General features: G+C 41.6%; 2 protein-coding genes across 2 annotated transcripts; both read left to right on the top strand.

Annotated features, from left to right (window-relative positions):
* The first annotated feature begins 588 nt into the window (after positions 1–588).
* TOP2A (DNA topoisomerase II alpha) lies at positions 589–22,007 on the top strand. The gene is made up of 35 exons (XM_085322148.1): positions 589–695; positions 1,059–1,205; positions 1,401–1,491; positions 2,005–2,068; positions 2,614–2,759; positions 3,226–3,323; positions 3,677–3,889; positions 4,055–4,228; positions 4,428–4,529; positions 5,024–5,161; positions 5,326–5,464; positions 5,718–5,875; positions 6,302–6,427; positions 6,895–7,005; positions 7,099–7,204; positions 7,929–8,038; positions 8,824–8,916; positions 9,404–9,518; positions 9,837–9,958; positions 10,296–10,444; positions 11,117–11,348; positions 11,471–11,605; positions 11,735–11,935; positions 12,565–12,760; positions 14,054–14,145; positions 14,760–14,900; positions 14,987–15,070; positions 15,875–16,072; positions 17,011–17,116; positions 17,413–17,556; positions 17,973–18,123; positions 18,257–18,318; positions 18,656–18,781; positions 19,856–20,076; positions 20,419–22,007. The coding sequence occupies exons 1-35, from the start codon at positions 663–665 to the stop codon at positions 20,566–20,568; spliced, it is 4,674 nt and encodes a 1,557-aa protein (XP_085178274.1). The 5' UTR covers positions 589–662; the 3' UTR covers positions 20,569–22,007.
* A 1,463-nt stretch (positions 22,008–23,470) lies between these two features.
* On the top strand, positions 23,471–23,902 carry GJD3 (gap junction protein delta 3; the record flags this gene model as incomplete). Its single annotated transcript, XM_085322146.1, is given in 3 exon segments — positions 23,471–23,705; positions 23,708–23,741; positions 23,743–23,902. Coding segments are annotated over 3 exon segments (429 nt in total), but the record flags the coding sequence as incomplete, so codon positions are not given.
* Position 23,903: the final 1 nt, after the last annotated feature.

Here is a 23,903-nt window from a genome sequence, read left to right as displayed (position 1 = left end):
GCCCAGTGTGTCACTGTGTCCCAGGGCCGGCCCAGTGCATCCCAGTTTGTCACCAAGGCTGGCCCGGTGTGGCCCCAGGGCCAGTCCAGTGTGTAACTGTGTCCCAGGGCCGGCCCAGTGCATCCCAGTTTGTCACCAAGGCTGGCCCGGTGCGGCCCCAGGGCCGGCCCAGTGTGTCACTGTGTCCCAGGGCCGGCCCAGTGCGCCCCAGCCTGTCCCCAGGGCCGGCCCAGGGCGCCCAGCCGCCGCCACGGCCGGGCTGGCCCGCGAAGCCCCGGCGCCCGGGCCCGGCTCCCCCCACGCCCGGGGCCGGGTCCCGTCACCCGGGCAACCGCGGCCCCGACGGCGTGCGCTAGGGACGCAGCCTCGCCACCGCCTCCCTCTTGCTCCTCTATTGGTCGAGATCGCTGCCCGTCATCCAGATGTCCCTTGTGAGTGGCGAGGTTTGAACGGATCCCGCCTCCCTCGCGGCCGGAGTGGCTGGTTTGAATGAGCGAGGCGGCTTGTGACTGGCGAGGGGAGAGGGTGGGCGTGGCCTGTGGCCCCGCCTTCCCCCGGCGATTGGCGGGGCCGTTTCGGCGGGCTGAACGGAGGTTTGAAACGCGCCCCGGGCAGTTAACGGGCCGCCATCGCCGCTCGTCAGCGCCGCCGCCGCCGCCGCCATGGAGCTCGAGGAGTCCCCGTCGCCCCTCCGAGTGCGTGCGGCCCCCATCCTCGCGAGGGTTGCGGGATCCCCCATTCCCCTCGGACTCCTCTCGAGCCTCTCAGATCCCCCCGGGGCCGTTCAGGTCCCAGATTCACCCCAATTCCCCGCAGATCTCCCCCCCCAATTCCCCGCAGGTCTCTTCCTACCACCATCAGTTCCCTCCAGATCTCCCTCGGGGTCTCCTGCGCCAGATTCCTCCCCCTCATGTCGCCCCTCGGGATCCTCCCCCGAGCTCGCTGGTACCGTCTCAGGGTCCCCCACCGCCCCTGCCCCTCCCGGGGTCCCTGCCTGCCCGTTGCCSGCGGGGCCGGTCCCCGCTCCGCTCACGGCCCTTGTCTCCCTCCCCGAGCAGCCCCTGGACGAGAACCCGCGGGTGCCTAAGGGCGACGGCGCCAAGAAGCGGCTCTCGGTAGAGCGGATCTACCAGAAGAAGACGCAGCTGGAGCACATCCTGCTCCGGCCCGACACCTACATCGGCTCCGTGGAGCTGGTGACCCAGGTGCGCCGGAGCAAGGGCGACCCCGGGGGCTAAGCAGCACCTGGCACGGGGGTGGGAGGCTAACGTGGCCCATCAGCTAATTAGGAGCTGGTGCTGGGTGCCTCTGCCTTGCGCACTGATGGACGGGAACGTAACACATAGGAAACCTGCAAAATACTTACGGATTTATGCTTTTTCTTTTTTTTAACTTTTCAGCAAATGTGGGTTTTTGATGAGGATGTGGGCCTTAACTGCAGAGATGTAACCTATGTGCCTGGCTTGTACAAAATCTTTGATGAGATTCTAGGTGAGCCATGAGATATTTGTTGGGTCAGTGATTACCAAGGTTTTTTGTTTGTTTTGCTTTTTAAATTATTTCTGGGTATCTGTAAGAGAACCTTGAACTAAAATTAAGAACTTGGAAAATGTACCTTTATCTAGTTGCATTGTTGACCAAGTAATGCATAATCCGATGGAGAGAGTTCACAAAGTATATTGTTTGTTGACTGTGCTTCAAAATATTGGATACTAATGTTCTGCCTGGTCTTAATTTCCATTAGTGCTACTAAACTGTAAGTCATTCTTGGGATGATGACACTAYATATCATAAAACTAATTTCATTCAGCCCAGATTCTCCCTTTTATATTATCCTGTAGTACTCATCTCTATAACTTGCAAAATCTTTGCAAACCAGGATGATTATTAGTAGCATCTTCCCTTCAATTTGTGTGTTCATTCTACTGAAAGCACTTTATAGTTAATATTTTTTGTTGTGACTGAGAGCATAATATGCTAAAAATAACAATCTTTCCATTCTAGTCAATGCTGCAGACAACAAGCAGAGGGATAAAAACATGTCATGCATTAAAATTACAATTGATCCGTAAGTTTTGTTTCTTTTTTGTTCAGTGCCTTCCCAGCTCATGTGTGTTATGTTTTCTTCTTCAGATACTATTCTGTTAGGCTTGGTGTTAGGCATTAAAGGGCTCTCTGGAGAGGCCCATTCAAGTCAGACCAAATGCAACTCTTGGCTCCACAGTTGCCAACTTAYGTAGTGCTACTGACTGATCACAAAAACCTTTCTCTCCATCTCTTAATGTTCACGTGTGAAATCACCACTTTTGKTTTTTTTGGTTTTTTATTTTTTTCCACTGTGGTCATTTTCTCCTTTTCTTCTTCTCAATGTTTTTATTCTGTTATTGAGCATAGATGATTTTCATGCATAATTGTCCATGTTATAGGTGGTATCTGCAGATCTGAGGCTGAAGGATTTTTTTTGACTTGTCCACCCTCTGCTGGCTGTTTCTGCACTAGCTGAACAGAAATTTACTTTTTATGAAATGGTGGCCTTCTTCCAGAGATTATATATAGTATTTATTTCATAGCTCAGTAATTTGCAGCCTTAAATATGCATTTTCTTTTCTCCAGAGAGAATAACACAATCAGTGTATGGAACAATGGGAAAGGTATTCCAGTTGTTGAACACAAGGTGGAGAAAGTCTATGTGCCTGCTCTTATTTTTGGCCAGCTATTAACATCGAGCAACTAYGATGATGATGAAAAGAAAGTCACAGGTAGGGAAGTCTCCAAATTATGTGCTAGTATTTTTGTGCGCCTTGATCAACTTAAATATGTGAACTGAATTATCTAGTGTGAGTGAGCAGTAGTTACTGGGTTTTGTCAAGACTGCTTGTTCTGAATAAAGGTGACACTAACTGGTCCCTTGCTGTTCTCCTTTTTAAGAAAAAGAAGGGATGTCATTGCAGCAAAAAAATGAGTTTCTTAGTGTATCAGAGGGAAGTCTTCCTGCTGTATTTTGTAATAAAACCGGTACAATCGTGGAGAGCAGGAATTCCCTTTGAACCCAAACTCCAATTAAATATGAGTTTGTAGTCACATACTAAGTTTGTAGGATATTGTCATTTAGAGTGAGTCATACTTTGACTGTGTTGAAGTGACTGAATTCGTGTTAGCGTGGAATTATTTTAAAGAGTTTTGAACAAATGTTGCAACGCAGGTTTGTTTGCATTACAATTTCAGGTGGCCGAAATGGTTATGGAGCCAAACTGTGCAACATATTTAGCACAAAATTTACAGTAGAAACTGCGTGTCGTGAATACAAAAAATTATTTAAGCAGGTATGGACACCTTATTCTGTTTTCTCATTYCAATAAGAAATTATTGAAATACTTGAGATTTTCAAATAAGAGCCTATATTTTTGTTCCAATTTAGGTGGTGTCTGCATGGTGCAAATTTGTATTTGTAGAATGACTATAATAACTTTAGGCCACAGCGACTGTACTGCTAATTTTGTTTCAAATAAATAATGAAATAAGCAGACATCAGAATCTAATTTTTAACCAATGATTTTATTTTTATTATTTGTAATCTCTTAATATATAAAACTTGTAAATTGTCTCTGTGGTTTTAAAAATTAAGCTAGTTGTTCATATTTGTTAAACATGTAACTCGCACAATTCCTTTTTCCAGACCTGGACAGACAACATGGGAAAGGCTGGTGAAATGAAACTGAAATATTTTGATGGAGAAGATTATACATGTATCACTTTCCAACCTGACCTGTCAAAGTTTAAAATGACAATTCTGGATAAAGACATTGTAGCTCTAATGTCTCGAAGAGCATATGATATTGCTGGATCCACAAAGGATGTCAAAGTTTTCCTAAATGGAAAGAGACTACCTGTGAGTGAGCATTTAGAGGAAATAATACCTATAGTTCTCATGCTATTTAAAMAATGAGGTTCAAGCAATGTATACATGTGGTGAAATGAAAATTTGTGTGAGGGATTATTTATAGTATTTATAGGCTCTGTTGTAAACAAATTCTCTGCTTTTATCCACGTGTAGGTAAAAGGATTCCGTAGCTACGTGGACCTCTATGTAAAGGACAAAGTAGATGAAACTGGTAATACCCTTAAGGTTATCCATGAGGAACCAAATTCTCGGTGGGAAGTGTGTTTGACTTTAAGTGAAAAAGGCTTCCAGCAAGTTAGCTTTGTCAACAGCATTGCTACAACAAAGGTAATTCTTCTTTACCTTATTTACCTTATTTAGTCAAGTTAATGACTTATTCTTTATTAGTAGTTTTCTTAGGTATTTTCAAATCTATGTTAGTGAAAACAGTTAACTGCCTAAGGTGCGAAGACCATACTTAATTTTGAATAAAGATACATACCTTTGATGGAATCAGCTCAAGATCTTTGGCCCTTTTTTGCCTTAGGGTGGCAGACATGTTGATTACGTAGCTGACCAGATTGTGACTAAACTCATTGAAGTTGTGAAGAAGAAGAACAAAAACGGAGTTGGAGTGAAGCCTTTTCAGGTACAAACTCAATCTCTAATAGAAAACCTAACTCTAGCATTATTGGAAATTGTAGCTACAACTTGATGAATTATTACAACAGTCCAGCTTATAATCAGTATTTCTGTTATAAAAATAATATATATAAAATGTACTACTAATAGAAGCCTTGCATGTTCTATTTTAAACCAACTAACAATCTTCTCTTCCCTTAGCTGTTGTATTTGTAATCAGAACATCATAAATCAGTGCAGATGTGCTAAAAATATCAGGTGATATCTGGARAAGAGCTGCTGATTTCTGAACATCCAAAATCATGTAGTATTGTTCATGAATGTCCATTAGCTGTCCTAAGTTCTGACAGTTTTGTTTAAATAGATATTTAGAAGAATTCAAAAAAAATACAGTAATAATTGAATTAGTTCTCTTTTCAGTGTGATTCTGACAGGGAAATGTCAGAAGGCACTGTGAGATGAGCTTGTATAATTTGTAATAGTACCTGTATTTAACTACAGGTGAAGAACCACATGTGGATTTTTGTGAATGCTTTGATTGAAAACCCAACCTTTGACTCTCAGACTAAGGAGAACATGACTCTACAGGCAAAGAACTTTGGCTCAACGTGTAAACTGAGTGAAAAATTTATCAAGGGTGTAAGTACTGGTACACACAGATTTCAGTCCCAGATGTCCATAAAGCTCCATATTATGCTTAATATACTATTTATGAACCAATGTCAGTTTTAAAAAATGAGTATGTATTTTAAAATTTTGTCATAGTCGAGGTTTTTCTCACAACTGAATCTCTTGTATTACAGGCAGTCGGCTGTGGTATTGTTGAAAGTATCCTAAACTGGGTAAAATTTAAAGCTCAGACCCAGCTGAATAAGAAATGTTCAGCTGTGAAACACACTAAGATTAAGGGCATTCCTAAACTGGATGATGCCAATGATGCCGGTAAGTATTTCAAATCCCTTTCTAGCCAGTTTATTCAAAAACAATTAAAAAGTGTTTGTTAGACAAATGAGAGAATCGTCTCCTAAAGAAAGTGAGAAAATTCTGTAATTACAGCTTACCCTCATTTTGCAGTCAGTCCTATGTGTAGTCTAACAAAACCTGTGTTAGAAGATATTTATTTGCATTCATTTTGTGAGCATACAAATTCTGAYTGCATTACTTAAATAGAAAATTGACTTGTTTTTTTTTTAAGGCAGCAAGAATTCTATAAACTGCACACTTATCCTGACTGAGGGAGACTCAGCCAAAACACTGGCTGTTTCTGGTCTAGGAGTGGTTGGTAGAGACAAATATGGAGTATTTCCTCTTCGTGGGAAAATACTCAATGTTCGAGAAGCTTCTCATAAACAGGTTAGTTGGGACATATTTATAGTCTGCATATTAGAAGACATGTCACCCTTTGTGTAATGCAATATGTTTTAACCAAGCCAATACAACTGGCCATCTGGAATAGTGCAACTTGTAGTAATAGTATTCCAAGTATGTGAGGCTAGCCTTGCCTTCAGTATGACTTGCTGATTAAGTGGGAATATTGACCAAGTTCTATTCACTGTTTTGCCAGAAGAGACAGCATTTGTGTTGTGGACTAAAAATTGTTCGGAATGACATAGAATAATTTAAGCATTAGATTTCAGTTTAGAAATAATAAGTTCTAAACAGGAAAGGAATGTTGACAAGGCTAAGCACAATAAARGAGATATATAGTGGATCATCTTGTATTTTTTTTGAGCTGTAGTTTGTCTCGCAAATAACTTCATTCTGTGTGATCTTTTCTAGATTATGGAAAATGCCGAAATCAACAACCTCATCAAGATTGTGGGTTTACAATATAAAAAGAACTATGAAGATCACGAATCTTTAAAGAGTCTTCGCTATGGAAAGATTATGATTATGACAGATCAGGTTAGGCTTACTAAAATTCAAAATTGGGAGAGGAAGAAAAAGCAAAACTATACAGAAGAAAAAGGATACTACTTTTCTCCCACTGCTGCTGTTGTACCAAATTCTCTGTATTCGTCTGTTTTTATCATTCCATTTTTTTTTCAGTGGGTCATCCTAAATTTTCAGTCACAGAACATAACAGATAAGGTAGAGGGGGGAGCAGCATCGCCAAACTGCTAAATAATGCCTTTTCAGTCTTATAATAGATCTGGTATAACATCCTTGACTAGACCTCAGTAGCTTTTTGGACCAAAATTATGCCTTTTCTGTTTCTCTTACCTTTCGCTAGTTAAAAGGCGGACTTGTATGATCACATCTTTGGAAGAGAATGTTAGTAGGGCTGATTATGATCACTTGCTATTAAGCTAACAATTGTCACATTCTATTATGTCTCTGATTAAAATATGTCTTCTTAAAAAAAAAAWCAGGATCAAGATGGTTCTCATATCAAAGGCTTGCTGATTAACTTCATCCATCATAACTGGCCATCTCTTCTAAGACATAACTTCTTGGAGGAATTTATTACTCCTATCATTAAGGTAAGGGCTGAGTGGATGGTAAAGTGAATGAGTAAACATCAGTTGATCCACATCTGCCTCTCACTGCACAAATACAACACTCATTCATTACAGGTCTCCAAAAACAAAGAAGAAATACCATTCTACAGCATTCCTGAATTTGAAGAATGGAAAAACAGTACACAGAATCACAATTCATGGAAAATCAAGTACTATAAAGGTCTGTAGAAAACCTAATAAGGTGGAGTTAATGATCCAGGTAAAGGCCATTTCATTCAGAGTTAGCCCCACTTGCACAAAGGCTTTTGAACCAGATGCTCTCTGAAAGTCTCTTCCAACTTAACTTATTCTGATTAACAAATGCATGTGACAAAGTTTAAAAGCTTTATGTATCAACACTGAGCATGTTTCAAAATAAGGAAACCATAACCTCTAACTGGAGGATCACTGCCTAGCTTCAATAAAATCTCTCAAAATAGAACTAAAATATTCTAGGTATGTGTTCTTTCAGCCCTCTTGGTCAAATATGTTTAGCTTTATGACAGTTTTCTTCTGCTATCCATAATACAGTCCATGAGTAATGATAGCATTGCAAGCTAAAGTACTTATTCCGATAAGCAAGTTGCCAACTGCCAATCAACAGCTGGATGATGATGAGCCTTTTTCCAGTTTGCAGTTAATAGTTCCAGACATCTATGGAAGTCTCAGGCAAAATCCAAAAGTACAGGATGCAACTGTTTGCTTTCCTTGCTTGCCTTTAGTTCTTGTGCTTTTTGTGATACCTTACTTCTCATTTTGAAGTAATTTTAGGGTTTTCAATAAAATCATACTGTTTTAACATTTCACGTGACGTATCACAAAAAATAGACGTAACAAAACATTTGTTTAAACTGAAACTTAATTTGAGCGGAAGTGATTAGGATTAACTTGTATTGTCTTTGCAGGTTTGGGTACCAGCACATCGAAGGAGGCTAAAGAATACTTTGCAGATATGGCAAAACATCGAATTGGCTTCAAATATTCTGGTCCTGAGGATGATGCTGCAATCACCCTGGTAACTAAGAATACTAGATTTAATTGCTGACTTACTACCTTTGCTATTCTACTGCTTAGTGCTGTGCGTATTCTCTTAAAATGCTCTTAGAGGCCTTTGGGCTTGAGACAATCACTTTGTTACCAAGGYTACAGCTTTAGACTAACCAGTAGAACCAAATTGTCCGCAGACCTCAGGCCAAGAGCACCCTTTTAATTATGGCTTTTAAATACAGCCAGAACAAACTAATCACTACAAACCTATTGACATTTTCAGATGTAATGGTAAATATTCCTTTAACATTTTTCTGCATGTTATGATGCGTTTYTTTTCTAAGCCAGAACCCCCCTGCCTTTTGTGTCTCAGATTTTCTTACTGTTTTCTTGTAAAATGATCCACCAATGGTTTAAAACAGCTCTTGCTTCAGTGAGCTTCATCTTAAGTAGTTGTTGACTCTTAAGTATTCTTCTGAGTTATCAGCCAATGCCAAAACCAAGATTTTCCCCAAGATGTTAACTACACTAACAGAGAAATTTGCTTTGTTTTTTTGTTATTCTGTAAAAGATTCATAAAGCTAAGCCTAACCACCATCTCTCCTAAAGACTGGTGGATATTATGCTCTTATTTTTAATACTTTTAGCTCCAACAACCTATTACTGTACTTATTAGGCTGTTAAGCCAACTTGTTTATCGCATTATTCCCCAGTTTAAACTACTGCTTTATGCTTTCCTCTTCTCAAGAGGTCCAATAGGGCACACTACAGAATGTACTAGAATTAGTTACTTTTCATTTGCATAACGTATAGGCCTTCAGCAAGAAGAAGGTAGAAGAGCGAAAGGAATGGCTGACTAATTTCATGGAGGATAGAAGACAGCGGAAGCTGCATGGCTTGCCAGAGGTAAAAGGTTTAAATATATGAAGGAATCTGGTTTCTTTTCACTCCCTGGGGCTGTTCTCAGTTTCATTCTGGCATGGTAGAGCTGCACATGCCTTATGGTCAGTGAGTCAGTCACTAGATTATGGGACACTTGCAATGTTTCAAGACTTTGCAAAGCAGCCTATTGTGTCATCTCATTAGTGCAGCCCTCAGTGTCAGTTGTCCAGTGATTATTTTGATTTTTAGCTCTTATCTTTCAAATTACTTTATTAAGAGGGAAATGATAACTTGAACAGGACTGAATGAAGTAAAAYGTAATTTCCCTATAAAACAGGCCAGTATTACAGGAAGCAATGTTTCATTTTTCCATGCTGAGAATACCAGTGTTTGAGCTGTGTTTAGCTAGTCTTAAATTAACTTCCATTTTGGCAAAACCAGACAAATATGAGCTAATAAAAAAAATAGACCTTTATTAAGATTAAGGCATACTTAAACCTATTTTTCTTAGGACTACTTATATGGGAAAAGTAGTAACTGGCTGACATACAATGACTTCATCAACAAGGAGTTAGTCCTGTTCTCAAATGCTGATAATGAAAGATCAATCCCATCTCTGGTTGATGGTAAGCAATTTCAAGTTAGTGACTCTGTAAATGGATGTTTGCATGTTATATTGTCAGAATCAGGGCAACCTGCTGGGTTTTCAGGGTCAGTGTTCTAAGGTCCATTTTCTGTTCTCCAAGGTGGTTGGTTTTTTGTTTTGTTTTTTAATCTTTGGACTAAATGTCTTGTCTGTTCTGTGGCATGTAGTTGCAAGTACACAAATCTCATGGTGCTGACTCTAGGTGTGTATGTAGTTCTTAGACTCTTTAGAAAGCAGAAGCTAAGTGAAATATTTTATRTTGTACTTGCAAGGTCACTTTTTTCTTTTTTTCATACAGGTTTGAAGCCAGGTCAAAGAAAAGTTCTGTTCACATGTTTCAAAAGAAATGATAAGCGAGAGGTGAAGGTTGCTCAACTGGCTGGTTCTGTAGCTGAGATGTCCTCATACCATCATGGTGAAGTAAGAATCTAATCCGGTTGTGCAAAATGCTTAAAAAAATAAAATAAAAATCTTCTGTTGCCCCAGCAGTTAAGGTGCTTCTAACTCAGGGTTAGATGTTTGCACATGAACTCCAAACTTAATGTGTTGACTAAAAGGAACCCAGTACTTTTACTCTTTCTGTCAATAGTTCAGTAAATTGATGGATTTGGTAGTAATAACCCAATACGCTTTCAGTGAGAGTTTCCTCCAGTATTTTAAGAGCTTATCCTTCATATCAATTTTGTTCTTGATGTGAATTCTACTTTTTTTTGCAAAGAATTCTGCATTCTTAACTTTGGACCTTACTTCATTGCAGGCATCACTGATGATGACTATCATTAACTTAGCTCAGAACTTTGTGGGCAGCAACAACCTCAACTTGCTACAGCCTATTGGACAGTTTGGCACAAGGCTGCATGGCGGGAAAGACTCCGCCAGCCCTCGATACATCTTTACAATGCTCAGGTGAGTATTAGCACATTACAGTCTGATAGCACTTAAAATGAAAAAATATTTTTTTCTCTTTAAAGCTATATATATTTGGACAACCTGTRTCACTGCTACTTTGAATATTCAAGTGAGTTTTGGATTCTCAGTTCAAATGTGTGAACTTTTGCTGTTGCCTTCCCACAGAACAGAACGGAGTAGCAGAGCAAATGGGAACAGAAGCAAAAACAAAGGGGGAGATTTGGGTAGGATAAGAAAAAATGAGCTTGAGTAGGAAAGTTGAGTTCTAGTATATTAAAATATAGTCTTTAGTCTCCGTGGCTGGCCTGATAGTCACACAGATTGTACTTGATCAGATCTGTTCCATGCGCACATGTATGATTGTTGTTCTAGGGCAAAGAATACAAAGGATTGTAATCTTTCTGGACGTTAAGCATCTGATTTACATAATTGAAGTAGGTGCTTAAGATCCGATATAGACAATAGAACGTGTAGAGTTTGGTTAGACTGCTTAAGACACTTCTATTTTGATTGTTACTCCAGAAGCCTAGATTCCTAACATAGACACCCAGGCTGCATGGCTGAGGTTGGTTGATATGAATATCCCAAATTTCTGTGTTCTGTCTGGGTTCAAAGGCTCTTTTACAAGAGTAGCAAGAATTTGGACTTACGTTTTCTCTTTGATTCTAGCCCGCTAGCACGGTTGCTGTTTCCACCAATGGATGACAATATCCTGAGGTTTCTATATGATGACAATCAACGTGTGGAGCCAGAATGGTATATCCCCATCATCCCAATGGTGCTGATAAATGGAGCAGAAGGGATTGGTACTGGCTGGTCCTGTAAGATCCCCAACTTTGATATCAGAGAAGTTGTGAATAATATTCGTCGACTGATGGATGGAGAAGAACCCTTGCCAATGGTAAATAATGTATTCAAAAAAAAGTTTCATTCATTAGTCTGTTCAGTATATCCTGGAGCACTTGATGCTTATACTTTTAAGCACTTAYGTGAACAGTGAATCCAGTGTTCTTTTCTACTTAGCTTCCTAGCTATAAGAATTTCAAAGGCACAATAGATGAGCTGGGACCAAATCAGTATGTGATAAGTGGTGAAGTGTCTATCCTTGATTCTACAACAATTGAGATCTCTGAGCTGCCTGTCAGAACATGGACACAGGTAATAAATGCTGAATTTGCCCTATGAATGTATAGTTTGTCCTATAAAGTAAGAARTGGTGGTTAGTGTTTTCATTTAGAGATAGGGCTTTCATTTCCTTGGGAAACATGAGTCTGATTCTTTTCTCAGACTTACAAAGAGCAAGTTCTGGAGCCAATGTTAAGTGGTACTGAGAAGACACCCCCACTGATCACAGACTATAAAGAATATCACACAGACACCACGGTGAAGTTTATAGTGAAGATGASTGAAGAGAAACTAGCTGAAGCTGAAACAGTGGGGCTGCATAAGGTCTTCAAACTCCAAACAAATTTGACATGCAACTCCATGGTATGTAACAAATTTTGCTACAGAAAGTTCTTGTTTTAACTGAAAGTCYCATGTTCAACTCAGATATTTTTCATTAGGTGTGAAAGACTGCATGGACAACTGCAATTGCTGGATATAAATAACAAAAATGCTCGTGTGAMGTAACATATTCACTTTCATTTTCTACTGTTACGGATTTTAAATCAACTTTCTAAATATGCCTTTAAAAGATTAAGAGACAGGCTTAGGTATGGCCACAGAACAGTAYGGCTTTGCTAGCATGAGTAGAAGTTATGTGAAGTCACACAGTCCRTGGAGACCCTCGTGACAAGGATATTGACATTGAATGTCTGGATCTTGACAGTATAGAGTGTGCTGGGTGTTACGCAACACAGTGTTTTAAGATTCAAGTAACCTTAGCCCCAGTGTTTCCAAGAACTTTGAAATTCTAAAATCATCTCGGCTGCTGTGCTTGCAAACTGAAGTCATTTTTGAAGTGGCGCGAAGGTTATGTACTTCGTTAGATAATAAGTCAACTGTACTGTTCCATCTGTGTCTTGTACCTAATTTTCAGTGTAGTGGTTTTTATTTATTTATTTATTTATTTTTGAAGAGTTGTATAATTGTAGCACCTATGCTCTTTTGTGCAGGTTCTTTTTGACCATGTTGGCTTTCTCAAGAAGTATGAGTCTCCTCAGGATATTCTAAAAGAGTTCTTTGAACTCAGACTCCGATATTACAGTTTGAGGAAAGAATGGATTATTGGAATGTTAGGTGCCGACTGTGCAAAACTGAACAACCAGGCTCGTTTCATCTTGGAGAAAATAGATGGCAAAATTGTGATTGGTATGTATTGTTTTCAGTTGTGAAATTGGTTTATGAAATTGGGAGAATGACCAGGTGCTCTTTTCAGTTCTGTCAGCGCCCACTCAGCCCCAAGCTGGTTCTTAACAAGCCACACCAGAGCTTATCTTTCTGTTCTAGYGACATGTAAGAGGAAAATGCTTCACAAAGTATCCTTGGTCTATACAGCATTATGCACGCATTCATTCAGATAGGATATTCATACAACCTTCCTACTGTGTTTGACACTATTTTGAGAATAAAAATATTTTTAAAATAGTTCAGCATAAATYCCTTTCTGACTCAATAGAAATAAAAATTAAGTATTGATGGGGTAATATTTTCTGTTTAAATGCATAATTCTTAAGGATCCATATCTCTTCTGTGCTATAATTTTGAACCTCTGCAAAATATTCTGAATTATTCTTTCAGTGGGTTTGGTCTTCAGACTTAGAAGATACTTGACTTATCAACATATGAGAATCATGAGCTAGAGAAAGAAACAGATCTTTGTTCTCAGCATTCCAACTTTTCAATCATTTTTTCCACCTCAKTCTGAAAGGCAGCCTGTATTTCACTTGTGTTCATGGAGGATACAGCTAGATAAAGTGTCATAAGATGCTCTGTGGTTTGTGTCTGAAGGCAGCCCAATGATCCTAACAGTCTGTGTCTGTTTGACTTGGCTCTGGAAGAGAAATAATTCCCTTGAAATGAACTTTTTAATGAGCTGTTCCAAGACTGATAAACCTGATTTCATTCATATTTTTTTTCTCATAGTTGATTGCTCTTGCAGTCTTAAAAAGGAGCAAACTCACATCTAAAACATTTCCATTGGTTGGGRCATTTACAGTGTGTTTTGCCCAGGTGATGTCTAATAAGGTGCAAGCTTAAGCCATAGTTTTTATATGAGCGCTATTGGAAAGTTTTTGCCTCCACCAGGCTGCCTGTTATCACAAAACCTTTCTGATAACTTTTTTTCCAAGTTCAAAAACTACTTAGGCAGGGGAAACGTATACATGGAAATGAAGAAGAACAATATTTAAAGTGCTGTGACAGATGTTCTTGACAGGTGTAGAAGCAGTGCTGAGCTGACAAGCAACCTGTTAAGTAGGACCTTTTGATGTAATTTCAGGCTCTTTTATGTGTCCCACCTCTAATGAGGAAAGTGTATTTCACAGAGCCCTGTAAGATGCTGAGCTGTTATAACCATAGGATACAAAATTTAAAGCTCGCCTGCCGTTCCTAACAGTGATTGTACTAGTCAGTAAATGACAATACTGAAACTTCTGTTTACAGAAAACAAACCCAAGAAAGAGCTGATTCAAGTCCTTATTCAGAGAGGKTATGAATCAGATCCAGTGAAGGCTTGGAAGGAATTGCAAAACAAGGTAATACTTCAGTCATTCTCTCTGAATAAATATTATGTAGTCCCTATCTCTAAAGTTTCAGTACTTACTGGAAGAAGCTGAAGTTGCCTTCTCATTTGAAGGACTGAAGAGCTTGTGTGCTGGTAGGTCTGTAAGTAGAGACATACAACCAGTAAAATTTCAGTATCTTTTCAGAAGATGTTGAGACCTGGTCATTGTTTTTTGAGTATATGAGGGATCAAATCCTTCTGAAACTTCTACCACAGCGTTTCTGCTGTTTCTTAAGGATTTTGTTCCTGTGAGTCAGAGCTGTCAAAAATATTGCAAGGAAGATGCAACTGTTTTAATTAGAATTTGGACTATTAAGACAGATTCTAAGATCTCACAGATTATATTTGAGAAGCCAGAGCAAGTAGAGCGAAAGTTGTGGCAGAACTGTTTTTGTAGATGGAGTCCCCTATGTGGAAAACATCTGAAGCTTTTAAGAAGCATAGTTTCATCTTTGAGCTGTCCTGGAAGAGCCTAAGACACCACAAGTATACGGAGTACCTGTGATGAATACAAACAGAATCAGCAGCCCAAGTATTCTATATAGATGCATTTGTTTACAGTGTTTGTTTTAAATCCACATTCAGGAAGAAGAAGAAGAAGAGGATGAGAGTGATAAAGAATCAGCTCCAACTGCTGGACCAGACTTCAACTATCTACTGAACATGCCCCTCTGGTATCTGACTAAAGAAAAGAAAGATGAGCTCTGTAAGCAGAGAGATAGCAAAGTATGTTTTTTCCTTTTCCTATAAAAGTATTTAAGAAGCCATATTAAAATACGTGACTAATGATTTTCAACTATCATTTGCTTTAGGAAAAGGAGCTGGAAAACCTTAAGTGCAAGAGTTCCTCTGATCTATGGAAGGAAGATCTTGCTGCCTTCATTGAGGAACTTGATGTACGTAGATGTTCAGTGCAGATGACTGACTCCCTGGGCTTGCAGTCTCATTTACAAGCTCTTTATTGACTTTTTTTGCCATTATGAGGAAACTAGAGATGATAACTTGAATGTCTTGTATGAATTGCACTTTTTTTAGGAGAACYGAAAGCTTTCTTCATCTTCCTAAGCTGGATAGGATTACCAGTGCTCTGGGGCAGGGAGTCAAACCACTAAGGTGGCTCTTGGAATGAGACTCAATTAAGAGTCTAGTGAAGAGGAGATTTAGGTTGACTAAGAGAAGACTGGTACTGAGTTACAGTATAAGATCTAGTTCAAAGGTTTTTGGACACTGAAGGAGGTGAGGGGAGGACCTAGCCTTTACTGAACAGAACCCAAATAGTGGGCAGATGTCTGTGCACAGGTATAGAATCATAGAATGGTAAGGTTGGAAGGGACCTCTGGAGGTCATCTAGTCCAATCTTCAGTGTAGCCCATGTGGGGATTGAACCCATGACCTTGGCATTAGCAGCACCACACTCTAACTAACTGAGCTAAACCTGTCCCCCCATAAACTGGTCACTGCTCGTGTCTGTTCCTCTTTCCCAAGTAGCTAAACTATAGCTCTGGTTGGAATCATTCCTTGAAAATGTGCAAATCCATAGCAGACTGGGAAGCTTCACTTAATCCGATGTTAGGAAATATATCAGCGAGTTTAGAGTGATTTACTGTAGGGACTGTGATTTCCTTCCCCCAGCTCCCCCCTCCAGTAGTACCTTTCTTTTGTGTTCTTACAACTGTATTGTTTTACATTCACCTCTGCAGGCAGTGGAAGCCAGACAACTTCAGGATGAAATGGTAGGGTTAACTGGTAAACCTTTAAAAGCAAAAGGAGGGAAAGCAAAGGTGAAGAAGATGCAACTGACAGAAATAATGCCATCACCTCATGGTGTAAGGGTTGTTCCTCGGATAACTGCAGAGATGAAGGCAGAGGCAGAGAAGAAGACTAAAAAGAAGATGAAGGTAAAAACAAAACAAAAAATCCCTCCAAACACTTAATCTTTTATTAYTTCCTTTTTAATTCAGACAGCCCTAAAGAACTGCTAATTCTTGGTAGCAGAAGGTGTGCTAATGAAGCAGCTTTATTCTGCTTTCTGGGAGAGGGAGAGAATCTGAGGACATGGGAGACCTGGGAAATGGATGTTTCTCAGAGTAAATAAAGGAGAAACAGAATTACTATTGTAACAGGAGGTGGCTTAGAGTGGGATCTTCTTTTGGCAAGAACGTACATCTCTGGCATAGACATGGGTTGATAGCTCAGAAATGAAAAAGCAGATGCATGCAAGATATTTCTAGGTGTCCTGGGGATTTTATAAATCCTCTACCAGGCAGGAAGTATGACTAGTAAATTCACTTCTTTAGAACAGCCTTTGCATTTCCAGTAATGCTTTTAGTCACTTAATGCAATTATTGTTCTTGATATTAAGGAAATAAAGACATAACTCTTATAGGACTACTTGAAATTATATTATTCAGCCATTTGTGATTTAGAAAATTAAAATATCACTCACCTTTTCTGACCTGTAAGCCAGAAATACTCCGCCTTTTCTACAGAGGGCTCCATCAGTTTTTCCATATAACATGCCCTGTTTTTTTTAACCCACCCTGTTCAATTCTGCATCCTCAACACACCCTGCCATTGGCTCACAAACACTCTCATTAGGTGTGGGGACAAAAAGTCTATTTTTGTTAATGCTGGATGCTACATTTTAAGTTGCCTACTCTGGAGATTGATCATGTTGAATTTACTTGTTTGTAATCAGTTTTACATAAATTCTGGTTTCTTGTATGAAAGCTGTAAGAATACRTCTAAAATAAGCATCTTGCTTCTATATTGCTCTCTATTTGCTTCTTCTAGTTGTATTAAATAGCTAGTTATCTGATCTCTGTTGTATCTTTAGAGTGAAAAAAATGAGTCTGACGAGAATCAAGAAGGAAACTTGTCAGGAGATAAAGAATCTTCAAGCCTTAAACAAAGATTAGCACAGAAGGTTAATACTGAGAGAGGTAAATAGTTTTGTGTGTTATTCCATCAAYGGAAAACGAGGGGAGGTGCTGTAAGTTTGGTTATCTGACTGCTTCCTGATGTGGCAAGTGACATCTGGAATCAGTATTTTGGAAAAACTAGGTGAGAGATCTACAAYGTGATTCTGAATAAAGGCAAACTGGAGGCATGGTTACTAATTCCCTTCAATATTTAAACAAGAAGGCTATGAATTTAGTGATGTATCCTAAGTTGAGCTTGGATTACTGAGTACGTGGAATGCATTTGCTGATGCATCCTGCTTCTCATTATTTTTCAGGTACTAAGAGACAGGCTACTTTACCATTTAAACCAGTAAGGAAAACGAAGAAACGAAACCCTTGGTCTGACTCAGGGTCTGATTCAGAGTCTGATGACATTGAAGTGGCTCCTAGAAGAGAGAGAGTGGTTCGCCAAGCAGCAGGTGAGTGATGACACAAATGCAAAAGAGGAAGGARCAGTCTGTGGAGGAGAAAATCAAATAGACCATTTAGCTCCATACTCTGAGATCTCAGCCAGAAATCATTTGTAAGCAGTTTATCTATTTTACTATATGTAACAACTAAGAATTTCCTACCGTGTGAGCTGATTTGCAAAATGATCTGTCAAGGAAAAACATGAGTAACCAGAGAAATAAGGTTATTGATTTTAATTACACGGTATCTAAAAAAATGAAATGTGGTGTTGGCAAGTGAGCCTTGAACACACCTGTGACTCGGAGTTTTCTCACTTTCACTCTCAGTATCTGCTAGTTTTTTATTCACATGTTTAGTTTTTAATAACTGCAGCTAAAATATTGAAAAGGAAACTGAGCTGTATGTATTTGTGTAATTTCATTAGCCAAAATCAAACCCATGATCAATTCGGACTCAGATGAAGATCTCTCAGGCTCAGATGAAGAGTTTGAATTTCAGGGGAAGAATGAAGCTAACTTTGACTCAGATATAAGCTTTGAAGAAAAACCTGCTCCAAAGCCCAGAGTTGCTCCAAAGTGAGTATTTCTCCATCTAGTCATTGGAAATAAATTGTTCACCTTGTTTGAGTGTTATATAGAAATGTCCTTCCTCATTGCAACTATTCAGTGCATCATAAGCTGAAGAAATACTTGGGATTTTGTGTTCTAGGAAAACTACTGAAAAAGCAGCCAAAGCTTCCAAGCCACAACCTGTGCAAAGTGCTATCTCTGGTAAGGATAAGACCTTCTAGACCTTGTTGGTTTTCCTAAAATTCCAAGAAATAAGCTGGACTTTCTGATAAGTGCTTAACACTGACAAAGGCAGATGTTACAATCGCAACTGGACATTTTGCAAAGAAACCTTGTTGGTGGGGTGCAAGCTTGTTTCACTTCATCTTGGTTTTTGTCTGATTCTATCTTGAATCGTATTCATGATTAATCCAGTTTTGATAGTTGTTCTGCTTTATTAAAAATTACTCAAAATTATTTCTTTCTGCTTTGATGTTTATAGCCAGATAGCATTAATAATTTAACTATTCCAAACTTGCTTTCTACTCTCTTTACTCAGCTCAAGTCCAAGATGTTGACAATGAAAATGTAAGCCAAGCTCCTACAGCTCCTTCTGTCTCTGTGCCTCGCGGTAAAGTGGCACCTAAAAAACCTGCTGCAGTTAAGAAGGCCAGTGCAACAAAGGGTAAGGTGAAGCTAGTTTTTCCAAGTTTTATAAAGTCTTTTGAAGACTGCTTTTAGATAATCACTATTCCTGCAGGGAAACAAAATCTGAATGTTTTTAAATCTGAATGTTTTTGCTAGCTATTTAGAGACTTGAGTAACCTGAGTTTTAATTTCAGAAAAGAGATGAGGTTTGTGGCAAAGGCTGTCTAACTGCTTGAAGAAGCTTGTTTCTAAACATATCATGTTCTAGTTCATCTGAGACATTATTCAAGRCAGTGAATTTTAAATTGTGAGTAGGAAAAGGGAATACTTCCTATAGTGCTATGTAATACATGGCAAAACTCATTTAAATGGGATTTCTGTATTATAGTGGTAGCTCAGTTGTAGCTTTCCTCCCCAAAAGAAGAAAAAATTCTATGGGATGGCTTGATCTATTTAGTGTTAATTTGAACTCATAAATCTAAGGCATTTGACTCGGATTGTTTTTTTAACCTTAACAGCCCAGAGTCTTTGTCAAACTTCAAAAGCTGTTTGGCTGGTTTTATGTATTCCATCACTATATGTTATACTTCTTTACTGCTGGGGTGAATGTTACTTTACAGTAAAATAGCTACTTTTTCCACTTCTAAATTCTGGGAAAGCCTGTTGTGGTTTATAAAAGGTTTGTTCACTTCAGCTTAGTTTGGAGAGACGCTTCAAGAAGCTGCTAAAAATATGTCAAAATGTAGGTAAGAAAGAATTCAAAAATTAAGTTGTTTAGTATAGATGGTAAATTCATTCTCTGTGCTAAAGTTCGGAAGATAAAAGATTGGTTACATGGCCTTAAGATTTCAGAATGTTTCAATCTGAAATAGCCTGTAAATTGCTTAATTTGATCTTCAAAACTAAACGGAACTAAGCAGATAAATAAGTTGATTTCTAGTAATCTTTGTAATCTTAGTAAGTAACTCTCTTTAGAAATTTGTGTTGTAAAATGAGATGACCTGTGTGGTGACCTCACAGTATACTGCAGAGCCATGTTTGTGTTGGAAGAAAGATCTGTGAATGAAAAAAGACAGCAAAACACAGGTTTAAATACAGAGTTCTATTTCAGGTAGCCAGCCATCTATCATGGATATTCTAGCCAAGAAAAAAGCTGCACCAAAATCCAACGAGACTGCTTCRAAGGAGGGATCCTTAGATACTAATACTGAAACAGTGGTTCCCAAGAAGCCTGGCCCAACCAAGGGGCGAAAAGTTACAAAAAGACTGCCAAGCTTTTCAGATTCGGATTCAGATTTTGGGTCGAAGCCTTCCAAATCAGTTGCAGCTAAGGTTTGTACTCTGCCGCACATTATAGCCAAGCAGTCATGTTTTTGACATTAATTTTGGGCAACACAGGACCTTTGAGGGGAAGGAACAGACCAAAATATGTGTTACAGGTTATTTTGGCAGAAAAGGTGGCAGAAGTGGAATGTCCTGTTTGACAGCCATTTTTGTTGAATATAGAGAAGATGGGTGAGAGGGTGGTAGGGCATGTGTRCTCATCCCGGGTTGTACGTGTGATCTAATCAGTGTGAACAGCCTTACTATTGATACAGAGGTGAGTTTTATGTTGAATGTTGCCTGTTTATGCTCCAATTCGCTATTCATTTCTTGACTATGCTTTTCCTCTAGAAATCCAAGCTGGAAGACGATGATAGCTATTCTGTTGATTTAACGGCTGATGTGGACAGTGTTGCAGTGATTAAGCCCCGAACAAGGCCTGGAAATCTAAAAAAACCTGTGAAATACTTGGAGGAGTCTGATGAAGATGACATATTTTGAATTTTAAAGATTTTAAACCGCTGATCCAGATTGATCTATAAATTTGCTTTGGGCAGAGTTCTTGGCAGGCTCTCACCAAAGAACTACATCTCAGATCAGAACATCTTTTTACTGAATTAAGCTTGTCCACAAATGTTTGATACAAGTGAATACAGCTCTAATTTTCTTTGGTTTTAAATAGTTTAAATTCATTTAAACAAGAATACCCTTCCCCCTTTCTTGTGAACCATGGAACAACAACATGCCCAGCTAGTATTCGTGAGCTTACCTCTTGTCCATTAGCTAGCTGGAGGTCCTGGTAATTCTTTTGACTCTTTATGGTCATTTTAATATCAGAGCAGACTTTTATCATTCCTATAAAATACCTTCTCGTATCAATCCCCTCCTCTTTAGATACACTTTTTTAAATTGCACAACCACAGAGGTTTAACATGTGAGATGTAAGGCATATAAAACTCCATACTAGTGTTTTTCTCTACTCTTTCACAGTCTTTTATGTCTGTGCAAGCCACTGTTGCTCRATTTCTGTCATGTTGAGTTTCAGTCTTTGGTTTTTAAGGTCAGATCTGGTAATGAAGGTTTGTGCAGACTTGTCTCCACACTGTACTCAGTGTTGGCAGTTTTATCTTCTGTCTTACTGCCCGGAAACCCCRTGTTCAGCCCAGAGGTCCTCCTCAGGTAATAGGTGCTTGACTGCAAAATACTTTGTACCATTAAGGAAGTAAATGGACATTTTTGAGCYTAGTGCCTGAGGTGCCATCTGAGTGAAACTGGCTGTTATTGAGGAGGGGAATCCAGCATCAGGCTGGACAGAGATTCTTCATCCTAGCAAAGGAGACRCAAAGGAACTTTGATCTGTAGGAACTCAAAAGCAAGCAGGTAGATTATTCCAATGCACGTATTGGAAAGCAGCAGGTTCTCCTGGGTTGGGCTCCTCTGCTGCCATACTTGGCACTAGAAAATGCTGTTCCACAGAATAGCTACTCGGCAGCATGCAGTTCCTCATGCCAGTTCATGCTTCAAAATCAGAACATGTTTGTTCTTGGGGACAGAGAGTGACTTCCCCTTCTACATGCTGAGCTGCACCAAGGGTGCAGTCTCCTGTGAGGTCTGTTCGTCACTTCTCAGTGCTGTTAAGCAGTTGGACTGTTCAGCGTCACAGCTAGAAGCTGGTGGTCACAGGTGTCTGGAAGACTTGCAGTGCCTGTGTTCCTCAGCAGCAAGCAGAGAAGAAAATCTTCCCTTCAGAAGTACTTCACTGGAGTATGCCTCTATTAAATGTTTTGCTTTTCATAGAGCCATTTCTATGGCACTAAGTGTTATTTCTTGACTGTCTATGTAAATATTTTTTTGGTTTTTTGTTTTTTTGTTTTTTTTTTTGTTCTGTTGTCCCGAGCTTCTGTCCTTTTAACACTTAAATAATAAAAGGGTTTTACACATGTTTTGTTCAATAACGGTAATGGTTGCACTTAAAAGGGGACTGTCATTATGTGTTTGTTCCCTGTGTTTTTCACTTGTGGAATCTCCAGGGCTCTGTAGCTGTCTTTGCTAAGGCTGAATCTTTGAAACTGCTTTTCTCGGGAGGAAGAGGCCATCAGCTTCCATGCTCTGCTGCCAAGACTGTGGTCTAAATGGGTCATTGCCTTGTGTTTTTCATAGCAGTTGCAATTGTATAAACACACTAATTACTTCCTAGTTTATTTCCTGCACTGGAATGATGCAGCTTGGCATTGTCATGAAATGATTGGGGCCGCGGTACGAGCGGCGAGTCAGCGCGGCCGGGAGCGGAGAGCTTGGCGCGGGCCGGGGCCTGGGCTTAGCGGCTGGCGGAGACCAAGCGCGGGGTTGGCACGTCCTGCGTCATGCCCATCTGGGCTATATTTAATACACATGTCTGATTAACCGCAAAGAAAGGGGGAGGGCGGGGTGCACAACTGGTGTCTGCAGAGCCAAGGAGAGGGCCCGGCGGTGGCGGCGACTTCCCCGACGGCTGCTCCCCGCGCAGCGCGGGGGAGCGCGGGACCCCACCGCGCCGCAGCCCAGCTCGAGCATCCGCGGGGCCCGGAGCGACGGCCCGCGCGCCCGGCCGGCTCCCGCGCTCGGCTCCGGCTCGGCCTGGTGTCCTGGGGGTGGCGGGCGGCAAAGCGGGGCGCCCGGCGCTATCGGGGCCACCGAGGTGCTTCCTGGCAGCCGGTCAAGCGTGGAAAGCGCTGTCACATTTTCCACTGCGGGGCTCTGGAGAGCGTCTCCGGCGCGGCCCCGCCGGGGCTGTGCTATTTACGGCGCTCCGTGCTGCAAGCGCGCCGGAGCCGCGGCTGGCGCGGCCCGCGGAGCCGGCGGCACGGCACGGGCTGCTCCGGGCACGCTGTGTCCGTATATGTGTGTGTATGTATTTATATAGCTATAGCGCGAGCTCTGTGTGTGCGGGCACGCGCACGCGTGAGCACGCACACCCGTGGCTACACCGGGATTTTCTCCATCACGAGGTCGCCGGGATCCGAGGCTTTGGGGATGCTGATGGGGGGGCAGCAGCGTGCTGGAGCCCACGGCAGCTGCCGTGGGAATTGCACGGCCGCCCGCGGAGGGGGGTGTCCGAGGCTGAAACACCGTGACCACTCACCCCCCTCCATTACAAGGGGAAACTGAGGCCCGAGCCGGGGCAGGGAGCAGGAGGGACGGCGGCGGCTGTCCCCGGGGGGCCGGCGGAGCGGGGCAGAGCGGAGCCCGGCCCCCCGGGCGCCCCGCGGCGGGGTCGGGCCGCTCCATGGCTTTAAAAGGACTCCAGGCAGGGTTGCGCGCCCGGACCCGGACCCGGACCGTCCTCCCGCCCGTCCAGGCGCCGGACAGCCGGACCAGCCGCGCCGGGACGCCGCGAGCCGGGGCCGGCGCAGGTACCRGGGCCATGGGCGAGTGGGGCTTCCTGAGCTCGCTGCTGGACGCGGTGCAGGAGCACTCGCCCGCGGCCGGGCGCTTCTGGCTCCTGGTGATGCTGCTCTTCCGCATCCCGGTGCTGGCCACGGTGGGCAGCGACGTCTTCGCGGACGAGCAGGAGGAGTTCGTGTGCAACACGCAGCAGCCGGGCTGCGAGCCCGCGTGCTGCGCCGCCGCCTTCCCCGTCGCCCACTGCCGCTTCCTCGTCTGCACGTCGTGGTGCTCTCGGCGCCCGCCGCCGTGCTACGTGGGCAGCGCGGTGGCCGCCGAGCTGGCCTTCCTGGCGGGGCAGCGGCTGCGCTACGGCTTCGGCGTGGAGCCGCTCGTCGAGTGCCGCCGGCGGCCCTGCCCGCACCGCGTCGCCTGCTTCGTGTCCCGGCCCACCGAGACGACGCTCTTCATCC

This window comes from Rhea americana, unplaced genomic scaffold, assembly GCF_003343005.1.
Source record: "Rhea americana isolate MKP2758 unplaced genomic scaffold, rheAme1 scaffold_748, whole genome shotgun sequence".
NCBI lineage: Eukaryota > Metazoa > Chordata > Aves > Rheiformes > Rheidae > Rhea > Rhea americana.
Note: the sequence above shows the minus strand (reverse complement) of the source record. Positions and strands in the feature narration are given on the sequence as shown.